General features: G+C 48.5%; 1 protein-coding gene across 2 annotated transcripts; it reads left to right on the forward strand.

Annotated features, from left to right (window-relative positions):
- The first annotated feature begins 780 nt into the window (after positions 1 to 780).
- LOC124206271 (low-density lipoprotein receptor-related protein 2-like) lies at positions 781 to 24,303 on the forward strand. 2 transcript variants are annotated; one of them, XM_046603993.1, is made up of 24 exons: positions 781 to 1,541; positions 5,554 to 5,772; positions 6,319 to 6,450; positions 6,808 to 7,056; positions 7,288 to 7,542; positions 7,805 to 7,924; positions 8,015 to 8,214; positions 8,800 to 9,490; positions 9,558 to 10,591; positions 10,667 to 11,192; positions 11,267 to 11,853; positions 12,060 to 15,673; positions 15,749 to 16,097; positions 16,181 to 16,642; positions 16,804 to 17,311; positions 17,378 to 19,081; positions 19,160 to 19,735; positions 19,803 to 20,210; positions 20,272 to 20,841; positions 20,918 to 21,469; positions 21,542 to 21,856; positions 21,921 to 22,450; positions 22,515 to 22,656; positions 22,733 to 24,303. In XM_046603993.1, the coding sequence occupies exons 1-24, from the start codon at positions 1,295 to 1,297 to the stop codon at positions 22,900 to 22,902; spliced, it is 14,160 nt and encodes a 4,719-aa protein (XP_046459949.1). In that variant the 5' UTR covers positions 781 to 1,294; the 3' UTR covers positions 22,903 to 24,303. The 2 variants fall into 2 exon arrangements, with proteins under 2 accessions (XP_046459949.1, XP_046459950.1); XM_046603994.1 differs by lacking the exon at positions 5,554 to 5,772 and having other exon boundaries at positions 782 to 1,541.
- The last annotated feature ends 30 nt before the right edge of the window (positions 24,304 to 24,333 follow it).

The raw sequence follows: 24,333 nt of genomic DNA on the forward strand, positions 1-24,333 counted from the left end.
AACAAAATCATTGCGCAACAAAAAAAAATTATGGGTGTCGGAAGAATAAACAAATTCTGACGATTCCACGAAAAATACAAAAAAATTTAAAATTTTTGGTTCATCACCTCCGTTTTTAAAAATGGTTTGAGAATGCAACGGCACGCCGGCCATTGCTCACCTGCCCCGGAATTTTCATGTGGTAATTTCTAATAGGGGAGAGAGAGAGAATACCTTCATCCCCCTCTTATATAAAATATCGTTGTATAGTAGTTCCGGTCTGCCAGTTTTTCATTGCTCATTAACATGCCCCAACTCCGCATTTCATTCGTTGAAAAAAGTCGCACGTTTTTATCAATCATCTTTTTTTACAATTCTACACGAGTTGTTTAGCAAGAAAAATGTGTTTGCTAGTATCGAATGTCTGATATTTGACATTGAGCAAGAAAGAAAAAGAACATTTTCTTGATGATGATGATGTAGCCCGGAGAAACGGGAAAAACCCCCCGGTTGCGTAACCTCTCGAATTGCGCTATTCCATTCAAGTCAAACATTTTAAATCAATTTTAAACTCATTCCCAATTTGTAAATTTTTTAAAAATCAATCTGAATTTAAATCATCAATTTTATTTCAATTTTGATTCTAAATTGATATTTATTTACAAAGGGGTGAAAAATAAATTAGTTGTATATTTGTCCGTCTGGTGTCGCTGTCTGGGCCACAGGTAAAAAAACGAAATAAATAAAAAGGTGAGTTTGTTCGGTTGGCTGAATAGCGGCGGCGCGCACCACACAGACACACACACAAACAACAAGCAACGGTGAAAATGTTTTAAAAAAAGAACCCAACCTTCTTCTTCTCTCCCTCCCATCAGCCAGCCCCAAAAAGTGGAGGTGGGGTAGGAGGAAGGACACGACGAAAAAAGGGCTTCTCTGTCGGCCAGCTCAGTCGGTACCAATCCGTGCCAGCCAACACAACACATACACCTGAGCTATTTTCGTGTGTGTGTTGTTAGTGCAGGAAAAACGAAGAAGAAATCCAACTTCCACTTCAACAATTTTGACTCGCCACAAATTCAATTGAAATTAAAGAATTTTTTGATTTCGTTTGAAATTTGAACCAAATCGATCGACAACTTTCGGGTGGGGTGTCGTGTGTCGTCCATTTTCAATTTTTTTTTGGTCAGGTGTGTGTGTGTGAATTGTACAACAAGTGTTTTTTGGGTTGTGTGTGTTTTCTTGGGTGTGAAATTTTGGCTTTTGGTGGTTTTGTTGAGCTGCTCGTTGGCAACTTGCAAGTTGAAAAAGTGTGCGGATGCGCGGAGGAGTCGGACCAGCAGCAGCCCGACCGATGCTGCAGCCCGAGCCCAGACGGACTGCGAATCATGTGGACCAGTGCGACCGGGTGGACCGTCACGAAATGTCGTCCAAATCTTCTAATTCTACTTCTACTTTTCGCTGTGTCTCCATGTTTGTGATATACGGAATATGTGCCGGCTTGTTGCTACTCTCACCCGTCACCTCGGCCACCAGCACTGCAGAAGAGGAAGGCGATCGACTAGGTAATAAAATAATATTCTTAAAATTCCAATTCGAAATTCAGACACAGTCTCACAGAGTGACGGACATTTTTTTGTCTGTGTGTAACTGGTACTAGGAAGTCTCTCATTTGGTACGCCCAAAAATTTTATTATTTTGTTGGAATTGTCGATTTAATTTTTAAGTTTTCTGGGGGAAATTCGAGTAGGACGTGTCAAATTATTTTTAGGTTCTCCGATTGTAAATCAATTTTTTTAACTTCTTCTTTGACTTGCCCTCCTTTTCTTTTTCTTGGGTTGGTAATACAAGTGCACATACAAGAAGAAGAAGAAGTCCACCACCCTCGCCACGTCGCTGGAAAGTAGGCGGGGCTTTTTTATTTTAACTTTTACGAAAAGAATAAAACTCGACCGGAGGGCGCCGCCCCTAGTCGAAAAAGAATTTTTCTTAAAGAAAATTTATTTTTTCTTTTTTTAAAATAAAAAATAAAGTCGATATATTTTATTATTTTGTTCGAGGGCAAGGCCAAGGACATGCATACAAAACTTAAAGAGCGAATTGGGAATTCAACAGGATTTTTCTAAACTTTTACCGGTTAATTGTTTTATTTTTTACCTTTTTTCTTTCGCTTAATCCTTTATTGAAAAAGACCCTGGATATTTATTCCAGTTCGTACCGAACAATAGAGGATGTTCCAGAGTCCCTGAAGAATGACGATTAACCCCCCAGAAAATGTGTATAAATTTCTTTAAAAAAACTATTTAAAAGTCTAGACTTGTTTGTATAGACTTCTTTTAAAAAATATAGTTTTCCTTGATTGGAGCTTAGACAATTAACCTTGCCCAGTTCCGACCGGATTCGCAATTAAAAACAATCCCCCCTCTCTCTCAGACGTCAGCACTATAAGATTTGATGGAAAATTTTAAAAATTCATTTCTTTATTTTACTTCGGGATCGATTGTGATCAATAAAATGTGTGCGTGAGTCTACGCATTCGTAAATAGGATTCCCAACTCGCTACAATATGCATGTGATGACTCTTGTGCTGTGTGTGTTTGTTGCCCTTGACGACCACCAAAAGGATCGATTTGTTTGGCGAATCAACCAAATATTTCAAGAGCGCACAACTTTATTCTTTTTGTAAAGAGATTTCGGATAAAAACTGATCGATGACTGACGAATTCTCCCAAAAAGAAACAAACATGGCGGATGTAGAAAAATAACAAAATAAAAACCGGTTATGTAATCAAGATGAGGAATAACCTCTTTTTCGGCTCTGCTTCACACCGAGAAAGAGTTTTACCTATTTCTTCTTATACAACCACCACCCACACTATGTGCAGAAGTTGTTGTTGTTGTTGTTCCGAATTTTTCATCAATTCCAGTTCGTTCACCTCAACTCCTCAGTGTTCTCATTTCCCCCTTCACCACCGAAGAAAATTTTTTTCTTTCCACACAGTTTTCTTCTTCTTCTTTCTCGTTTGTTCACTTGACGAGAAACAACCGCCGATTGCAGACGAATCGGTTTTTATTCCAGACGCACCTCAATTCAATTTTTTCCTGGAACGAACGTCGTGAGTTTTGAGCGTGAAAAATAAAAAATAGAGAGCTGCAAAAATCTCTTCGAGCAGATGAGATCATCACGCCAATAAGCCTAGTAACCTCAATCTGTTGATCACAAAATAAATGCAACGGAAAGATTATTTTATTACCGTACGTAGAGAGACACATTTTTGACGAATATAAGAATTTCTCCACAGCTGAAAAATAAAAATGTCTAGCGGGCAAACGAAATACTAGATGCCATATAGTAAGTCAAAAGATAGATATATACCTGTGTGTGTGTCTTTTATTATTTTCTTTTTTAATACTCCCCGGACGAAGGAGGTTTTTCTTCTACATGGTGGTGCCGCGGGCGCAACAAAAACCGGTGGTCGTTCACCTCTTCCATTTTCTGTTGGTTCCCTTTTTTCATCAGCACTTTTTTATTCTTCCTTCTTACCTTTCCATTTGCGACTTGTAGATTTCTTCTTCTTCTTCGTTATTCATCAAAAACAGGCAAAGAATTTTTGGTTAACTTCAATGGCCGCAGCAGCAAATGAAAGAGAATGAAAGAGGGAATGAAATGTTTGGTTGGAAAAAAAGAGAATTCACGGCTGATTGGATCAGCCGCCGTGTTCTTTTTTTTCGGGTGTGTTAATATAGCAGCGTCCTCTTCTGCCCGTTTGTGGAAGAATGACGCCGTAACCTTGAACCTTCCCCGGTCTTTTTTTCTACCTTAACAACAACAAACGTGGAAAGGAAAAAATAATTTAACATTTTTTCGAAATATTTGAACAATCTTGCGCACACACACGGAGTGGTCGCGGTCCCGAACGAAACACAAGATGGCCGCCTCGGCACGACACCTTGTTTCTTTTCTTTCTTTTAAAAACATTTTTTTGAATGAGAAATGACTGCGGGAAAAACCGGCCCCACCAAAAAGAAAAAATGGCGAACGCAACATGAACAAACGTGCACGTTTGGATGATTCGTTGGACGCCCGGAAGAGATGACAATCTTTTCTCTCTACATCTACTTGCTTTGGTTTATTTATTTATTGTTATTGCACTTTTCTTGAAAGACACAAACTAAAACAAGAGGGAAATGTGAGAGAGGGCAAAGTACCGTAAGATGGCTGCCGGGAGTGGAGGTGGTGTGCAGCTCTGTCTTCATTTACATCGAGTCACGATGAACCGGCACAAGGGAGACAAAAATGGCCGACAACAACACACCGTGGCATTAATTTCTTCACGATAGATTTTTTTTTTTTTTTTTCGTGGAGTGCAGTTATTAGACTCGCCCTCAAAAAAGGAAAAAAAAACAAAAAGAAAATGTCAGGTTTCTGCTTCAACGTCGGTCATCTTCTTTGTTTCGTCTCTAACATGGCGGATCTTGTTGTGGAATAAGAAACAAGATACACACACAATATTCGGTCACGACCGTAGAAGGAAGTTGTGTTTTTTTGTTGTTTTCAAACGGGGTTCGACCAATGCCTGAAACTCTAGTGGCTCTAATGTTTGCTTATCCAATATCGTCTGCTCTTGTCAAAATACGAGAAACTGGTTATTTTCTAACCACAGAATAAAAAACAAAAAGGATCGATCGTTGACTGTAGGTCGTGTGTAGACAGATTTTGCAAATTAATTTATGTATGGCCCTTTTTTTTCTGATGCAGATTTAAAACTGTAAAATCTTGTTTGGGAGCATTCTTGCTCTACTTAAAAATTCACTGTCTCTGGGACTTGTCATACTGCCCCCCCTCTGAGTCAACAGGTATAATATATTTCCAGCCACCTGAATTAACTTACATTGAATTGCTTTTAGAAGAACTGAATGGATGGAAAACTTTTTTGCATTTGTTTAACCTTTTGACTTGTTGACTCCATTTCCACAGCGAAACCCCCCATGTTTCTTTTGATGGTGTCTGCATTGATGAGCGAAAACCAAGCAGCATCAAGTTTGGCAGACTCAAAGAACTGTGTCATATGAATCTGGTTGAGCGATTCATGGGATTCGACAATGTTGAATATTCTGCTCTGCTGATCACCAGTGGGCCCACTATTTATCCGTTCCAGTCTGGGAATGTCAACTTGAAAGGCTTTGTCTGGTTCGCTAATCATGCTTTCACATCGAGCCATGTGATTCTTCTCTACCCCCCTTCTCTACTTTTTCCCACTGACGTCACCACACCTAACCGACCTAACCACGCTCGAAAAGTACCCAAGTACACGTCTCACGAGGAAAAAGAATGAGCCAATGGTTTGGGTGATATGTAATCATTAGACTCTACAGTCAAGAGTGATTTATTAGAGACTTTTTTGCGGCTCGATCACGTTGCAACGCTGCGGGGTGAAATATTAACACCAACGGTTCGTCGTAAATCATTTTATATCTTTTTTAAAGGACGAGCTCTAAGAAAAGATGTTGGTACCAATTAAACATGCAGTACTAGTAGTGCAACGACTTTATTTAGCCATGGCCATCAATTTTCAGATCCGACCACCATTCGATCCCGACCAACAACTTTGCGATTGCCCAGCACGCTCCGACCGTTTGCCAGGCGTCCGGCCGTAACGAATTCGTCAATTGCTGGTCCTCCAGCGTGCCGTCCGGGTCAGTTTCGCTGTCGTAACGGCCGCTGCATCCCGGATCGTTGGGTCTGCAACCACCAGCAAGATTGTCCAGATGCCGAAGACGAACCACTACGCTGTCGTGAGTCCCGCCGACTTTTAAACACACACAAACAAACAACCAACCCTACAAATGAGTTGTAGCGCGAAATTTTAATCGTCGTTAGTTTTTCGTGTGCGTGTTTTTAGTTGTTGTTGTTGTTGTCCGTCCATTGTCTCCGTCCGACTCTTGAAGTTGACCGATTGTGTGTGCTCACATCGCGTGAGAATTTCACAAAAGAAAAACACGTTCCGTTTTTTGACGCCATTGGCTACGGCTACAGTGACTGTGCGGCCAAGTCGTTTATTCGTTCGTTCGTCTTGGTATAGGAAATGAGCTGTCGTATAGTCATTGCCTAACTGTTGCGTCGTTTTTTACCTTTTGTATTCGATTAAACTAACGGATTCTTAGTCAGCCTTACGTGTACTTAGCTCATTATCTTCCCTCTACTAATTCAATTTCGTTTGTTGGTTTAAACAACATTTTGTCTTTTTTCTGTGAGGTTGTCGTCGTTAATTAGTCTTTTACTAGAGTGAATTGTGTACGTGATAATTTTTATTAATTCAATTTTCTTTTAACGAAATAAAGCTCCACCAGATTGCCCGACCGGGTCCTTCACGTGCGGCCGCTACGTCTTCAACCAGACCTACTGTCTACCGTCGTACCAACGGTGCGATAAGGTGGTGGACTGCATCGACGGCACCGACGAAGCGGATTGCGGTTAGTATAATAAACATCCCACCCCAAATAAAATTAACAAAAATTCTTATCAAACTTTCCTCGATCCAATCGGAGCGGATCGACTTTGCAAACAAGTTTTTTTCTGTGCGGAATCTTGTGCTTCTTTTATTTTTGCGGTTTTAGAATATTCGCTCCTTGTTTTTTTTTGTGTTCACAGTCGTGAATTTTCCGTGTCCGGGTGAGTGTACATCTGCGTGTGCACATCACCTTTGATCACGCAAGGGCGAATCTTCTACTCCTTTTTTAATTCAAATTTTTCCTCCTTCGCGGTTGTTTTATTTTTCAGATGAATTGAATCGCCAATTTATTTCTCATTTTGATCAATTATCTTTCTAGGCTACCGGAGCTGTCAGAGCAAAGATTTCAAATGTTCGAGCGGAATTTGCCTGCCGCCGGAGAAGAAGTGCGACGGATTTCTCGACTGCCGAGATGGCGCTGACGAGGCTGGATGCACTTTCGCCGCCAACGTGACGTCCTGTCACCTGGACAAGTTCCGCTGCGCCAACGGCTGGGCGTGTTTGGAAACGAGCCGCAAGTGTGACCACCGCTCCGACTGCGCCGACGGCTCCGATGAAGTTGATTGCAGTGCGTATACTCTTCCGTTTTCTTCTTATTTTTACGATTTCCACACACTCGTGAAAAAAATATGTTTTTCACGATTTTATTTGTCATCCTGTGGCTTTTTTCTTTTCTTTTCTTTTTCTTTCACACTCTCAACCCCTTTCTCTCTCTACCTCCTCCGGTCGTTAACTGTTGCTATATAACATTCCGGAATTTTATTTTATTTTATTTGATATTTTTTCTCTCTCTGTGCAGATTTCCCGGCGTGTCACAGCGGTCAGTTCCGGTGCGACAATGGACTTTGCTTCCCCAACCGGTGGCGATGCGACGGTTTCGCCGACTGCGGCGACAATTCCGACGAGGCCAACTGCACGTTGATCGGATGCCCCGACAACAAGTTTCTCTGCCCCCAAGGATCGCCCACCGGCGGACCCAAGTGCGTCGAGCGGACCAAACTCTGCGACGGACACGGCGATTGCTCCGACTTGGCCGACGAAAAAGTTGAATGCTGTAAGCTCCCACCCACGAAAACTACTTGTTATTTCTTCTTCTTCTTCTTCTTTTCCTTCTTGTGTTATATCTGAGAATTATCGGGTAACGGGCCGTGAAGGAACGGCCCTATTCTTCCTCCTCTTGTTGTTCCTGGTGTCCGTGTGGTTGTTGCGGCTTTCAAATGCTGAGCGTGACGGCCTGAATTCGTTTTATTTCAATTTTTATCCGTTTTTCTTTCTTTCTCTCTTTTTTTTGCTTATATAACAACAACAACAACCAGCCAACCATCTTTGTACCAGCATCGGCTGTGCCCATCAATGCCGGCCATCGCCCGAAGGCGGCATCTGCATCTGCGCCGAAGGCCAGGTCCTTTCCACGACGGATAATCGGACATGTTCTGGTAAAGTTTCGAAGCAACAACAGCAACAACAACCGAAAAATAATCTAAAATGGCAATTTGTGATGATATCATTTTTATGGCATTTTCCAGATCGGGACGAGTGCAAGGAGTGGGGATTTTGCGATCAAACATGCACCAACGTGGAGCGCAGTTTCGAATGCTCTTGCCAGGATGGCTACGAGCTGATTGACGGCAATCAGTGCGCCGCATCCAACGCCAGCCAATTCCGTCTCTACTTTGCTCACCATCAGCGGGTCGTCAAGATCGACGCCACCGGCCAGTCGATTGAGGTGAATTTTTATACACACACACACAATCGCCGAGTCCATCTAATTTAATATCTTTTCTTTTTAAAACAATCTCTCCGGGGGAAATTAGTAAATAATTCCGGCAACCTTGAAAGAAAATGTTGTTTGGCACGTCATTTTTCTTACAGTTTCTTGCTACCCCATTAATACCAGGGTTAGATCTCGTTGGCCGGACAAGTGAATCCGCCTCTTAAATGTTTTCTTTTTCCCTGAAAAAATTTCCATCCCGACATTAGCTGGGCGGATGCGATCACGACATTTAGAGTGCTGTTGTTGCATTTTGACCTTGGAACGACCCTCCAATTTTTCTCTAGTCTTATTTCAAAAGAAATGTTATTTTATTCCAGGATTATTTCTTTTAAAAAAACAAATTCCCAAGGATATAATAGCACTTCCGTGGAATTGTTGTTAAGTGTGATTCCTTTAACCTCCCAGACACACGTGGAAATATTCTAATTAACGACTGGGTTTATTTAAGGAATCATGGCAGATCGCCTTTCCGCATTTGATACATCCAAGGATTATTTTTGATTTAATGGCATATTCTTTTTCTTTTAAATTTTCCAGACGGTGTCCAATTCGACCAGCGCCGGAGGACTGGATTATCATTTCAGACGTGGAATGCTCTTATGGTCGGATCTGGAGACGCGGAAGATTTATTCGGCTCCGCTGGACAGCTCTCTGGGCCAGGATAAACCGCCCACGACGACAGGTGGCGGCGGCGCCAGCAGCCGTGAAAGTCGATCCAGTTCCAGTTCGGATATTTCGGTGCCGACAGCTTGGCTTCCGGTGGCCATTGCGGTCGATTGGATTGGCGACAAACTCTTTGTAGCCGACGCTCTCGGTCAGAAGATTGATGTCTTCGAGCTGGATGGCCGCTGGCACGCCATCGTCATCAGCAACAACATGTCGGAGCCGACGGATTTGGCGCTGGACCCCACCCAGGGCGTCATGTTCGTCTCGGAGAACAGCCGAATCTTCCGGGCCAACATGGACGGATCGAAAATGAAGGACTTGGTGACGGATGCCATTTACAAAGCTTCCGGATTGGCCGTCGATTTGCCCACCAAGCGCATCTTCTGGTGCGATTCCCTGCTGGACTACATCGAAACGGTCGACTACGACGGGAAAAATCGATTCCTGGTCGTCCGGGGAGCCGCCAACGTTCCGGCAGCTTCGCGTTTGGCCGTTTTCGAACGCTCCGTCTTCTGGACGGACGGCACCAAGCAAGGCGTCTTGTCCGTCAGTAAATTCAAGGGTAAACTTATTATCGATTGAAATTTTGACATTCGACTTTATACTAAAACAATTATCTTTAATTACAGGAGAATCGACGATCCAAACAATCTACCGGATGAGAAACGTGACTAGGGAACCGAAAGCCATCCGCGCTGTCCACCGGTTACTGCAGCCGCAGCTGGCCAATCCCTGCGGAACGAATAACGGAGGTTGCCAGCACATGTGCATCGTTTCGCAGCGGGCCGACGGCCAGGGTCTTGGATTCCGGTGTGCCTGCAACATTGGTTATCGGCTGGCCGACGACCGGATGTGGTGCTCGCCCGTCGAAGATTTTCTGATGTACTCGCAGCAGAAATTCATCAAGGGCCGAGTCATCCTGCCCGTCTCTGAAGGATTCGACGACGCCATTTCTCCCATCGTTTCCAGGACGGCCCGTTTTGTCGGCCTGGATTTCGACTCGTACGACGACCACATCTACTACTCTGACGTCATTCTGGATGTCATTTACCGCATCCGGCGCAACGGAACCGGCCGTGAAAACGTCCTGGCCTCGCAGAATGAAGGCGTCGAAGGTTTGGCTCTTGACTGGGCCTCCAAGAATCTCTACTACATCGACAGCCGCAAAGGGACGTTGAACGTCCTCAATACCCGCAACTCGACCTACCGGCGGACTTTACTCCGCGACCTGAAGCGCCCCAGAGCCATTGTCGTCCACCCCAACAAGGGTTTCATCTTCTACTCCGAGTGGGACAGGCCGGCCAACATCAGCCGGGCTTACCTCGACGGCACTCACTTGATGGTCTTCAAGAACATCCTACTTGGCTGGCCCAACGGTCTGGCCATCGATTTCGAGACGGACAGGCTCTACTGGTGTGACGCCCTGCTGGATCACATCCAGCATTCCAAACTGGATGGAACGGACGTCAGAACCATCAGCTCCCGACTTGTCCGTCACCCGTTTTCGCTGGTCGTCTTCAAGGACATTATCTACATCACCGACTGGCGTCTGGACGGAATCGTGCGGATGAACAAAACCACCGGAGAGAGCGAGAAGGTCATCATTCAAGTCCAGGAGAACAATCGCCTTTATGGCATCAAAGTCTATTCCAAACAAACTCAGGTATATTTTTTTGTGTGACATCACATCACATCCGCATTACCTAACATTCTTTTTGTCCGCCAAATTTTTTTCCAGAACATCATTGCCGGCCATCCCTGCGCCACGAACAATGGCGGATGCGAGAAACTTTGTTTCCCCATCCCGTCGAATTTGACGACTTCCGGATTGACGCCGGAATGTGGATGCCCTTACGGCGAGAAACTCTCGCCGGACCGGAAGACTTGCATTCTCGATCCGGGATCGGAGCCGCCCGTCCAGGCCTGCCCCAACATTTGGGATTTCACCTGCGACAACCAGCGCTGCATCCCCAAGACGTGGGTCTGCGACGGCGACGACGATTGCCTGGACAATTCGGACGAGAATCAAAACTGCACCAAGCCAACCTGCTCGACGGACGAGTTCCAGTGCACGTCGGGCCGCTGCATCCCCAACTCGTTCCGCTGCGACTCGGACAACGACTGCGGCGACTCGTCGGACGAGACGGGCTGCGTCAACGTCACGTGCGACGCTTCCCAGTTCACTTGCGACAACGGCCGCTGCATCCCGCCCACCTGGAAATGCGATTCTGAAAACGATTGCGGCGACGGAAGCGACGAAGGAGGTGAGACACAAAACTAAAAATGGACAAATTCCGGTTCCGTTTGTTCAATTGTTTTTTTTCTTTTCTATTTCCAGATTTCTGCGCCGAACGGACTTGCGCCTATTTCCAGTTCACTTGCCCGCGTTCCGGCCACTGCATCCCGCAGTCGTGGGTCTGCGACGGCGACAACGATTGCTTCGACAACAAGGACGAGGAAGGCTGCCCGCCCATCACGTGCTCTGCCCAGCAGCTGAAATGCGGCAACGGCAAGCAGTGCGTCCATGAGTCGTACAAGTGCGACGGCATTCCCGACTGCGACGACGGCAGCGACGAGGTGGGCTGCCCGTCGCTGGCCCCCGACCAGTGCAACGAGGAGAAGCAGTTCAACTGCGCCCGCTCTGGCGTTTGCATCCCGCGGGCCTGGCACTGCGACGGCACCAAAGACTGCGAAGACGGATCGGACGAGCCGGACACGTGCGGCGAGGTCAATTGCGGCAAGGATTACTTCAAGTGCAACAATTCGCGCTGCGTCATCAACACGATGGTCTGCAACGGCCAGGACGATTGCGGCGACGGATCGGACGAGGATGATCGACACGCTTGCTCTCGCCCACCTTTCCAATGCCCGGCTGGCCAGTGGCAATGCCCCAGAGTCACGGATCGCTGCATTAACGTGACCCAGGTAACCAAATTCGAATTCCATCACGTCCAAAAAAATTTGAAATGCAAATGAAATTATTTTGTCCGTCTGTTGTCCGGGGAAAAACCAGTTTTTTATTCCGTTTAATTCTGCGAATCTTTGAACAGATATCCTGGAAATCTAATCGTTTCTCTCTAAATGGAATTCCACCGATGAATTAATTCAATTTTCTTTTTATTTGGTTTCAGGTTTGCGATGGGAAACGGGACTGTCCCAGCGGATCAGATGAAGGGCCCGGATGCGATACCAAAGATTGCGAGGATCACGGGGCTTCCTGCTCCAACGGCTGCATGCAAACACCCGCAGGGCCGTTGTGCCTCTGTCCGCCCGGCGAAGTTCTTTTGGCCAACGACACGAAAGCCTGCGTCGACCTGGACGAGTGCCAATTTCCAGGCTCGTGCTCGCAATCGTGCCGGAATACCAAGGCCACTTTTATCTGCTCCTGCTCCGAGGGCTACCTCCTGGAGGAAGACAAGCACACGTGCAAGGCCATCAATTCCAGCAGCGCCTTTTTGCTCATCTCCAATCGGCGCTCTCTGCTCGTCTCGGATCTCAAGGAGAAATCCATCGAAGTCGTTCCGGTCGAAGTGGAGAACGTCGTGGCTTTGGCTTCCGACACCCACTCCAACGTCCTCTACTGGTACGACATGAAGACGAAGAAGATCTTCCGCAAGGAGCTGTCCGGCACGCCCAAGGTCATCATCAGCAGCGGTGCCGATCTTATTGAAGGATTGGCCCTGGACTGGATCGCTCAGAATCTCTACTGGGTCGATTCTAGGCTCAACACGATCGAAGTGTCGAGGGAAAACGGATCCAACCGGATGGTCCTCTTGTCCAAAGACATTGACCAGCCCCGCGGCATCGCCCTGGACCCTAGTCCCGACGCCAGGGTCCTCTTCTGGACCGACTGGGGAGATCACCCGCGCATCGAGCGAGTCAACATGGACGGAAGCAACCGGACGAGCATTTTGACGAGCAAAATCTTCTGGCCCAACGGCCTGACTCTCGACCTGCCCACCAAAAGGGTTTACTTTGCCGATTCCAAGGTGGATTACATCGACTATTGTAATTATGACGGAAGTGGAAGGCGTCAAGTCTTGTCCGGAAGTCACTACCTGCTCCACCCGCATTCCCTGGCCGTTTTCGAAGACACGGTGTACTGGACGGATCGCCAACTCAATCGCGTTTTGGCCGCCAACAAATTCACTGGGCAGAATCAGACGGTCTTTTCCCATTTGGTTTCCCAGCCGTTGAGCGTCCTGCTCCATCATCCGGCGCTGCAGCCTCTGTCTCCCAATCCCTGCGCCAACGCCACCTGCGGCCATCTCTGCCTCCTCTCTCCCGTTTCGCCCACGGGTTACACTTGCCGATGCCGGCCCGGATATCGTTTGAATCCGCTCGGAAACACCGGCCAGTGTATCGAAGAGGAATCGCCTTACTTGATTTTGATGAAGGGATCGCAGATTATCGACCTGGGCCTCACTCCCAACAGCGACAGCGACAGCCGAGGAGGCCGTCTGACTCCGGTGGTGGAAGTTGGCGCCGGAAGAGAGCTGGATTTCGACCGGAAGGGCGAAGCAATGTACTGGATCGAAGTCCTGGAAGGCGACGAGGAGAACGGAACGCTCTACAAGATGAACCTGGGCGGTGGCAACAAGACCTCCTTCCTCAGCGACCTGGACACTGGAATCGTTGGAGCTCCTTACACTTTGGCCTTCGACTGGGTCGGCCGCAATCTCTACCTGGGCAACAAGAAAGCTTCCAACATTGAAGCCATCCGAGTCGACGGCAAGACCAAACATCGGACGGTCATCCTGTCCAACGACGGGACGGACGTGTCCGTCGCCAAACCCCGGGCCATCGCTCTCGATCCTTACGAGGGCAAACTCTACTGGCTGGACGAAGGCGGTTTCGGCATCCCCCGCAAAATCTCCAAGGCCAACATGGACGGAACGGAAGTCCGCAACCTGTTCACCGACATTGGCCAGCCGCTGTCGCTGACGATTGACCTGGCCAACAAGCAACTCTACTGGAGCACCATCAACGAGGCCGAGATCGAAGCCTCTGACGTGGAGGGTAACAACAGGCGGAAGATCATATCCAGCGGAATCAACAAACCCGTTTCCTTGGCCGTCTTCGAGTCGAGAATGTACTACCTGGACACGGTCTACGAAGAAGTGGCCCGAGTCGACTTGCCCAACGGCGACAACAAGCAAATTTTGAAGAACAATCAGCCGGATCTCAAGACCTTCCGGCTCTATCATAAGCGATCCACTCCGGACAACCACCCCTGCGCCATCAACAATGGCGGATGCGAGCACCTGTGCATCCCTTCGGCGTCCAACACTCGAGTCTGTCGCTGCTCTTTGGGTTCCAGGAAGGACGGCGAAACGCGTTGCGTTCCTTACAAATCCTTCGCCATCGTGTCCCAGTTGACTCTGACCCGTGGATTCTCGCTGGAAGACTCGGCCGCCGAGGGAATGATCCCCATCACTGGATTGGGGCACAACATCCTTCACGTCGACGTCCACTGCGCCGACAACTGGATTTACTGGGTGGAATTCAACAAGGACAAGCTCAACGGAATCTTCCGCGTCCGACCCAACGGATCGGAATTGACGCACGTCGTTAGCTCCGGAATCGGTTCCAACGGCATTCGCGGTCTGGCGGTCGATTGGTTGGCCGGCAATTTGTACTTCACCAACGTTTTCCCGCACGAGACTTACATTGAAGTCGCCTGGCTGGACGGCAGCAAGCGGATGGAATTGCTGAGGAGCACCAAAGAGTCGCCCAGGGAGCTGGCCGTCAACCCCATCAAGCGATTCCTCTACTGGATCGATAACGGCCAATTCCCAGTCATCGGAAAGGCCCTCCTGGACGGCAGCCAGTGGACGCCTTTGGTCACTTCCGGAATCAGCAGCCCCAGGGATTTGACAGTCGACATGCAGACCCACGACGTCTACTGGGTGGATTCTCGTGAGGACGCCATCCAGCGGATTTCTTACACGGGCGGCAACCGGCAGCTCATCCGCCGCAACTTGCCCAACCCCATGGGCATCGCCCTGCTGAAGAACACGGTCTACTGGGTCGATCGCAATTTGGGCTGCGTCTTCCGGGCTTCCAAGCAACCCGGAAACACGACTCTGCCCGAAAAAGTGAAGACTGGGCTGGATAACCTGCGCGACGTTGCCATTTTCGACATTTCCAATCAGCCGCAAGGCGAAACTCCCTGCACCAAGACGCCGGAAACGGGCGGATGCGAGCAGCTTTGCTTCGCTTACCCGACGGATTCGATGACGCCTTCGCCGTCGCTCTTTGGATTCCAGTGCAAATGCGCCACCGGGTCGCTGCAGGAGGACGGGCGGACGTGCGGAACTCCCAAGGAGTATTTGGTCTTCGCCACCCGCACGGAAATTCGATCCGTTTCGCTGGACCCGAAAGCCCTGAGCGCCCCGTTCGCTCCCCTCGTCAATTTGTCCAACGTCGTCGGTTTGGATTTCGACTTTGCCGACCACCGTCTCATCTACACTCAAATCCGGCCGGATGCCCGGATCGCCTGGTACAATTCGGAGAATCCCTCGGCCAGCAACGCCACTCTGATCAAGTCGGGACCCATCAATCCGGAAGGCATCGCTTACGACTGGACTCACAAAAAGATTTACTGGACCGATTCGGCCAACAGCAGCATCTACGCCATGAACCTGGACGGAACCCAGGTGGTCAATATCGCCCGAGTCGATCGCCCTAGGGCAATTGTTCTCCATCCGTGCAGAGGTTACATGTTCTTCACCGATTGGGGAAGGTCAGTACAACTTTGAATAGATTTCCGTTTTCAATTCCATTGAAATTAATTTGTCTAATTCGATTTGCCCGACAGATTTGGACCGAACGGAAAGATTTTCCGTGCCACAATGGCCGGTACGATGAAGGAGGCCATCATCAGTCAAGATCTGACGCAGCCGAGCGGCCTGGCCATCGATTACGACGACGACATGCTCTACTGGACCGACGCCGTCCGAGAGAAGATTGAGCGATCCAACCTGGACGGCACCAATCGCGAGGTTCTCATCACGGCCACCATTTACCCGTTCGCCATTACGGTTTTCGGCAATTTCATCTACTGGACGGATTTGCAGCTGCGCGGACTCTACCGGGCCGAGAAACACACCGGCGCCGACATGATCGAACTGGTCCGTCGCCTGGACGACTCTCCACGCGATCTTCAGGTAAATTGCCATTTTACAAATAACAATAAAAACAAAATGGGTTTAATAAAACGTTCCGTTCCGGCCGGATTCTTTTTTCGCAGGTGTTTTCTCCCGAGCGACAGCGTTGCCAATTTAATCCCTGCACGTTCAACAACGGCGGATGCGCCCAATCTTGCCACCCGTCGACCAACGGCACGTCCGAGTGCAAGTGCGACGAGTCTACCAAACTGGTCAACGACAACCGGATGTGCGTGGGCCGGAATTTGACTTGTGAGGGCAACAAATTCTACTGCGCCAACGGCAAATGCATTTCGCGCCTGTGGGCCTGCGACGGCGACGACGACTGTGGCGACAATTCCGACGAGGACAAGGGCTACTGCTCGTTCCACACTTGCGGGCCCATCGAGTACCGTTGCGGCAACGGGCGCTGCATCTTCAAGTCGTGGAAGTGCGATCACGAGAACGATTGCGGCGACAACACGGACGAGGATGGATGTACCTACGCCAGCTGCGCCGAAGGAGAATTCACCTGCGCCAACCAACGGTGCATCTCCATGACTCAGGTACTAACCGCAACTCAATTTCTGTTTTTTAATCTTTCGAACCGATTCCGATTCGGCCGGATGAATTTTTTCGCGATTAAAATTTCGTTTCAGTTGTCTGCCAACGTGACGGGCAATTTTATTTTGTTTGATTGAATTGAATTTGAATTTTATTTTTGAAGGTTTGCAACGGAATTAATGATTGCAAGGACGCCAACACGACGGACGAGGCCAGCGATCGTTGCGCTAGGAACACGACTTGCCCGTCTAACCATTTCAAGTGCAACTCGACCAACATTTGCGTGGAGCCGTTCTGGCTCTGCGACGGCGACAACGACTGCGGCGACAATTCGGACGAGAACGACTCGGCCTGCACGCAGCGATCGTGTCCCAGCAACAGCTTCCGCTGCCCCAACAACAACCGCTGCATTCCGGCCACCTGGTACTGCGACGGAGACGACGATTGCGGCAACGGAGCCGACGAGCCGCCGGATTACTGCAAATCGGGAACCAAGACCTGCTTCGGCGATCTCTTCACCTGCGACAACGGCAACTGCATTCCGCGCATTTACATCTGCGACGGCGACAACGATTGCCTGGACAACTCTGACGAGGACAACCGACACCAGTGCGGAAGCCGCAAATGCGACTCTGAGACGGAATTCTCGTGCAGCGCCAACAAACAATGGGGTAAGACTAAATTTTTACAAATTTCTGAGAAATTAACTGATTCCGGAATTTTTTCTTCCGCCACAGGCAAAGCTCAATGTATTCCGCGCAAATGGGTTTGCGATGGCGATCCGGACTGTGTTGACGGAGCCGACGAGAACTCGACTTTGCTCAACTGCACCTCGCGCAACAGCTGCTCGGCGGAGCAGTTCACGTGCGGCAACGGCCGCTGCATCCACCGCAACTGGACGTGCGATCACGACAACGACTGCGGAGACGGATCGGACGAAGGGCCCGAATGCAACGGCAAGTACCGCACCTGCTCGCCGACGGAATTCGCCTGCCAGAACGCCAAGTGCGTGGCCAAATCGTATCACTGCGACAAGGAGAACGATTGCGGCGACTGGTCGGACGAGTGGAACTGCACCTACAGCGGAGGCAAAAGCGGAAGCACTCCGGTGGCCACCTGTCCGGACGGCCAATTCAAATGCGCCAACAGCAGCCAGTGCATCGACGAGAGTCTGGTCTGCAACAAAGTTTCCGACTGTCCGGATGACAGCGACGAGTCGCACCTGTGCGGAGTCAACGAGTGTCTCAAGGTGGAGGTCCACCAGTGCGGCCAGCTCTGCATCGACGCCCCCATCAAGTACAAGTGCGCCTGCAATCCGGGCTACCGGCTCATGGCCGATGGCAAAGCCTGCACGGATGTGGACGAATGTACCGACACCCCTGGAGTCTGTTCCCAGTACTGCGTCAACTCGCCCGGCTCCTACTATTGCAAGTGTAACGAGACGTACTACGAGCGGGAGGCGGACGAGCACACTTGCAAGAGGAAAGACTCTATCACGCCCTGGTTGGTTTTCACCAACAAGTTTTACGTCCGCAACATGTCGATTGATGCTAAACAGTACGCCGTCGTTCATCAGGACCTCCGCAACGTCGTGGCCGTCGATTTCGACTTCCGGGAGGACCGTCTCTACTTTGCCGACGTCAACGCCAAGACCATTTACCGGGCGTTTGTCAACGGGACCAGCACCAAAGAGACGATCATCAAACACGATTCCATGGGCCTGGAAGGCCTAGCTGTCGATTGGGTCGGTCGGAAATTGTACTGGCTGGATCGGCATTCGAAACATGTGGAAGTGTCCGAATTGGACGGCACTCACAGGAAGACGCTCAAGGCGGACGGTATTTCTGATCCCAGGGCTATCGTTGTCCATCCAGGAGCCGGATACCTGTTTTTCACCACCTGGCATTTGCAGGCTTACATCGGCCGGCTGGGCATGGACGGAAGCAATTTCACTCGCATCGTCACCTACGAACAGAGGCTCGCCTGGCCCAATGCCCTCACCATCGACTACATGACAGACAAGCTCTTCTGGGCGGATGCTCATTTGGATTACATTGCCTATTCAGACCTGGACGGCCGGAATCGGCGCTACGTGGTCCAGGACACCCTGAAAGTCCCACACGTTTTCGCCATCACCGTCTTTGATGATTTCATCTTCTGGACCGATTGGAACTTGAAGGCCATCAGCCGGGCCAATAAGTGGACGGGAGAGAATTACACGGTGTTGCGCAATACGACGCACAGGCCCTACGATCTCCACGTTTACCATCCGCTCAGACAAGCCGCTTACCCCAATCCGTGCGGAAAGAACAACGGAGGCTGTTCCGGCTTGTGTCTCCTGTCTCCAGCCAAAAACGGAACGGTCGGTTTCAAATGCGTTTGCCCCAATCAATTCATTTTGGCTCCGGATGGAAAAACTTGCATCGCCAACTGTACCGCTGGTGAGTTTTTTTTTTTTTTAAATGATGTAATTCCATTTATCTTTAATTCTAATTCTAATTTTTTTTTTTTTTTTGAAGGACAACATCGATGCGGAGGCAAAGACAATCGCTGCATTCCGCTCTATTGGAAATGTGACGGAGAAAAAGATTGCCAGGACGGAACGGACGAGCCCAGTTCTTGTTTGGAGCGATTCTGTAAATCCGGACAGTTCCAGTGTAAGAATCACAACTGCACCACGGCCACGACACTCTGCGATGGCGTGGATGACTGCGGCGATGGATCGGATGAAAAGGACTGCGACATTCCTTGCCCGGAGAACGAATTCAAGTGCAATTCGACCGGCCGCTGTATCCTGGGAACGTGGAAATGCGACGGCGACAACGACTGCCGTGACGGTTCGGATGAAGATCCGGCCATTTGTCATTCCCGCCCATGCGACACTGACACGGAATTCGCCTGCAAGAACGGAAGGTGCATCCAGAAATCGTGGTACTGCGACTCTGATAACGATTGCGGTGACGGATCCGACGAGCCGGCCCACATTTGCCGACAGAGAAACTGCACAGCCGGATGGAAACGTTGTCCTCAATGGGGCAACTACCGCTGCATTCCTCAGTGGCTCTTCTGTGACGGAAAAGACGATTGCCGAGACGGTAATGATGAAACATTCCGGATTCCGGAATTCCGGAATTATTTTTTTTTTTAATTTTCTTTTTACAGGCTCTGATGAATTGCCGGAACAATGTCCGAAATGCCACGAAACGGCCGAATTCCAGTGCAAGAACAAGCGTTGCATTCCGCGCCGCTGGACCTGCGATTTTGAAAATGATTGCGCCGACGGTGACGATGAAGACGAAGAACTCTGCCGCCACCAGTACCGCGAGTGTTCGGCCTCTGAATTCCGCTGCGCCTCGGATGGCAAGTGCGTTCCTGGCCGCTACCGCTGCGATCTCGACAGTGACTGTACGGACGGATCGGACGAGATGGGTTGCGAGGGCTTCACCTGCACCAACGGCACGTTCCAGTGCAAGAGTGGACACTGCATTTCCAAACACTTCCGCTGCGATGGAGAACGCGACTGCCACCTGGACGCCTCCGACGAAGCCGACTGCCCGCCTCGTTATCCAGGTAAATCAATTGTTCAAGGATTTAATTCAGACGGTTATTAACTCGAATGTTATCTGATTAGACGGAAAATACTGCCCGCCGGAACGTTTTGAATGCGACAATCACGTTTGCGTCAACGTTGAAAATCGCTGCAACGGTGTCAACGACTGCGGAGACAATTCGGACGAGAAGCCGGAAGAGTGCTCCGACAAGTGTGGCGGTCGGGATCGGTTCCAGTGCGACAACCGCCGGTGCATTTTGCGCTGGCAGATTTGCGACGGCCACAACGACTGCGAGGACGGCTCGGATGAGAACAACGTGACGCTCTGCGCCAAGCGGCCCAAGCCTTGCAATCCCAACGAGCAGTTTACGTGCGCCAACCGCAACTGCGTGCCCAAGGAACTCGTTTGCAACTTGCAGAACGACTGCGAGGACGAGTCGGACGAGCGCGGCTGCCACTCGGCCAGCTCGTGCACCGATTCCAGCAACGGCGGATGCGAGCACCGCTGCCAGAACTTGACGGGTGGCGGCTACATCTGCTCGTGCAATCGAGGCTACATCGCTTCCAAGGAGAATCCAAAGATTTGCGAGGACGTCGACGAATGCGCCACGCTCCAGCACAATTGCTCCCAAATTTGCATCAATCTCAAAGGTGCGTGCCAAATGTTTAATTTGAATTTGAATTCGTTTATAAATTCAAACATTTTTTTCTTTTTCGGGGTTTGTAGGATCGTACAAGTGCGGATGCCATTCCGGATTCGATTCGGTGGACAACGTCTCTGGCGTCTGCAAATCGCCTGGACCCTGGAATTTGCTCTTCTCGGACGGAAGTAACGTCATCTCGTTGAACACGACGCAGCGCAAGGAGCGCGAAGTCATTTTCGGCGAGAAGCGCATCCAGTCGCTGGATTTCGACCCCCATTCGCACATTGTCTTTTGGACGGACCCGATGGACCTGTCCATCAAGCGCTCTTACATTCCGGAGAGCAGCAACCAGGTGGAGATCGGCCATCCTCAAGTCATCGTCTCATTCACGAAAACGGCCGTACCTGTCGACTTGTCTGTGGATTGGGTGGCTCAGAATCTCTACTGGCTGGAGATGGACGGCCAGACGTCCAAGGGTCAAGTCGTCACTGCCAAAAACGACGGCCGTTACCGACGCAGCGTCGTTCCTCGAGGCATCGACACACCCACTTCCATCGTCGTCAATCCCATTTTGGGCGAATTGTATTGGACCCAAGCCGGATCTAATCCGCGTATCGAAATGTCCTGGATGGATGGTAAATGATACAGCTATATAACTTTTATTTCAATTTTGATTATTAATTTGTTCCTCTTTTTATTTCTTTAAGGTACGAAACGTAAAGTTTTGGTGTCTGAAAGATTGGCCCATCCGACGGCCATTACGATCGATTTCTCCATGGACAACACGATTTTCTGGGCCGATCACACGCTCAGCACGATCGAGATGATGAAGCGGGACGGAACTGGTCGGACGACGGTTCTGAGAGGCGACAACATTGACCGGCCGTCTTCCTTGGATGTTTTCGAGAGCACCCTCTACTGGATATCCACCGGAAAAGGAGAACTCAGGCGACAGGACAAGTTTGGCCGTGGTGTTATGGTCCGACTCGTCAAAGACATTGCCACGCCCAGTACCGTTAAAGGTATGAACCAATTTAATTCCGGAATTCCGGAGTCGATCCAGCTAATTTTTTTTCATTTAAACAGTTTTCAGCGAATATCGATACAATACGACGGTGAGCAATCCTTGCCTCAACAGCCCTTGCACTCACTTGTGCGTCCTTATTCCGGGCGGATATCGATGCGCTTGCCCCGACAGCACGATCCAGGTTCAAACTGGCGGAGAAGTGTCGTGCGACACGACTCAGGAACGACCTCGCCCGTCTCCGTTGCGCTGCCCTTGCCAGAATCGCGGGGTCTGCACCGGCGACGGCCAAGTCCAGTGTCAGTGCCCCAACGATTACGAAGGCGTCCATTGCGAGACCCACTTATTGCGCCGGCCCACTCCATCCGAAAGTGTGGCACCAGCTTACATCATCGTCCCTATTCTGCTCATCATCCTCGCCGGATTGGCCGGAGCCGCGGTTTACGTCTTCTTCTTCCGACGATCCGGCCGAGCCAAGGGTTCTGGCTTCACCGGATTCGGTGGAAGTCCCAGCGTCTCCTTCCGCCAAGGCACCAACGTCGAATTCGGACCGGCTTCTTTCTCCGGAAACGGCTCTAATGCCTCTACTATGGTATGTCATTATATGATCTATCCTTTTTTTTACATTTAATTATTTGATTAATAAATTAAATTAGGAACCGGTGGATTCTGAATTCAATGGTCGCGACGCCTCGATTAAATCGCGTGATTTCTCCAACCCCATGTACGACGCTGTGGGTGGACCTGTGGAGACTCCAAAGGGTGGCATCTACGAAGTCCCTGCCGAAATGATTAAAGGTAAAATTCCCCAACCAAATTCCAAACAATTTTAACAAATTTTAACTTTAATTGGTTGAAATTGAATTTTCTCAAGGTATGCCGTTGTCTTCGGACCCTGTTCCGGGCTCGGCCGTGATATCCCCGTCCAGCATTGTCCACCAAGCATCACCACAGATTCACATCCGCCATCGAGAACTGGATCCTAGCAACGTGGACACGGGCAAGGATACACAAAAGTTGGTGGAAGACACCTCCGACTGTTAAACAAACACAAACAAAAGTAACAAAGAAAAAAAAAGAGACTCCTGGATCACATTGTTGTCCGGGTGACATCGAGTGATAAGATTCAAACACACAAATTTTTGTCTGAAACAAAAAACAAAAACAAAACACAACACAAACTTAAACTAATTTTATGGCAATAATATGCTTGAAATGGTTTTTTTTTTTTTTAGTTTACACACAGACACACATACCGACCAAGTCCGATCTTGCTTTCAGCAAGATTTTCTTTTTTTATTTGAATTTTTACAAAATTGATGAATCGATTGATTTCATTAATTTTCATTGTTGTTGATTTATTTTCTACATTCCTTTCCTTTTTATTTGTCAGGACAAATTCCCTCCACACTCCCTCCTCAATGCTTTTGAAGTATCTCCACGGTAATTTTTTTTTTTCATTAATTGAATTATTCCCTCCAATTATTTACTTCAACTCCTCTGGTGTAATTGTAAGTTTTCTTATTCACATCTTCCCACCATCTTTTTTCCCGGGGTTGTTTAATTTTCTTTTTTTGTTCCGTCAATTCGGTACTGGAACAAAAACATCACAACGCAGAAAAAAAGCACAAATTTAAACAAAACAAAAAAAAAAGTGTGTACAGGATTTGTTTAACATTTTTAGTATTTTTTTTTTTTTAATTTACAAACACGATCAAATTTGGTCATAATTTCTTCTTCATTTTTAACCAACAAAAATATTCAATTTCTTTATCGACCAAAAGTGTTGTTGGAAGGAAAGCAAAGCCAAGTACAGTACATGGAAAACTGAGTGAAAAAAAGGGCGGGGCCAAATGAAAATGGTTGTTGTTGTGAAAGGAAAAAACGTCTTTTTTTTCTGCCTTGTAGATTTTTTCCTTTTTTTTTTGTTGTTGTATTATTCTGAAATGCAAATGAGGATCGAGTTGAAAGAAAAATTGACGAGGAGGAAAAAAAACAAAACATAATCAAGCTTAGCCGTCGGCTGCCTTAAGAAAGACGTATACACAGAAACCAACACACGGACACACACCTAGGGAATGATTGATTTCATTTCTTTCTGAAATTTCCCTTCGTGCCGGGTTGTGTGTGTGTGTGTGTGTAATAATAATCGAATATTTAATCTTTCCCTCCTTTTTTATCACCACACGCAAAGCGCTCCCGAATTTTTTTCTCCTCCAAAATTGTTTTTTAAAAAATTGTTTTTTTTTTTTTTCAGAAATTTCTGTCAAGTTTCTTTTGGAGTGTGAAATTCATTCTCTCTCTCTTCTTCCTCCTCCCTCCGTGTATCAATTTTTTTGCTCCCGCCCCAGCCCCTATCTCTCCCTATGGACCGAGCATGTTGAACTGCTATCAGATATGTTTCTATCTTAACTCTATATTGCAATAAACGGATTAAAGTTCTAATACTGGAAGGATTCTTTTTTTCCACCCCTG

Source organism: Daphnia pulex, chromosome 10, assembly GCF_021134715.1.
Source record: "Daphnia pulex isolate KAP4 chromosome 10, ASM2113471v1".
Lineage (NCBI taxonomy): Eukaryota > Metazoa > Arthropoda > Branchiopoda > Diplostraca > Daphniidae > Daphnia > Daphnia pulex.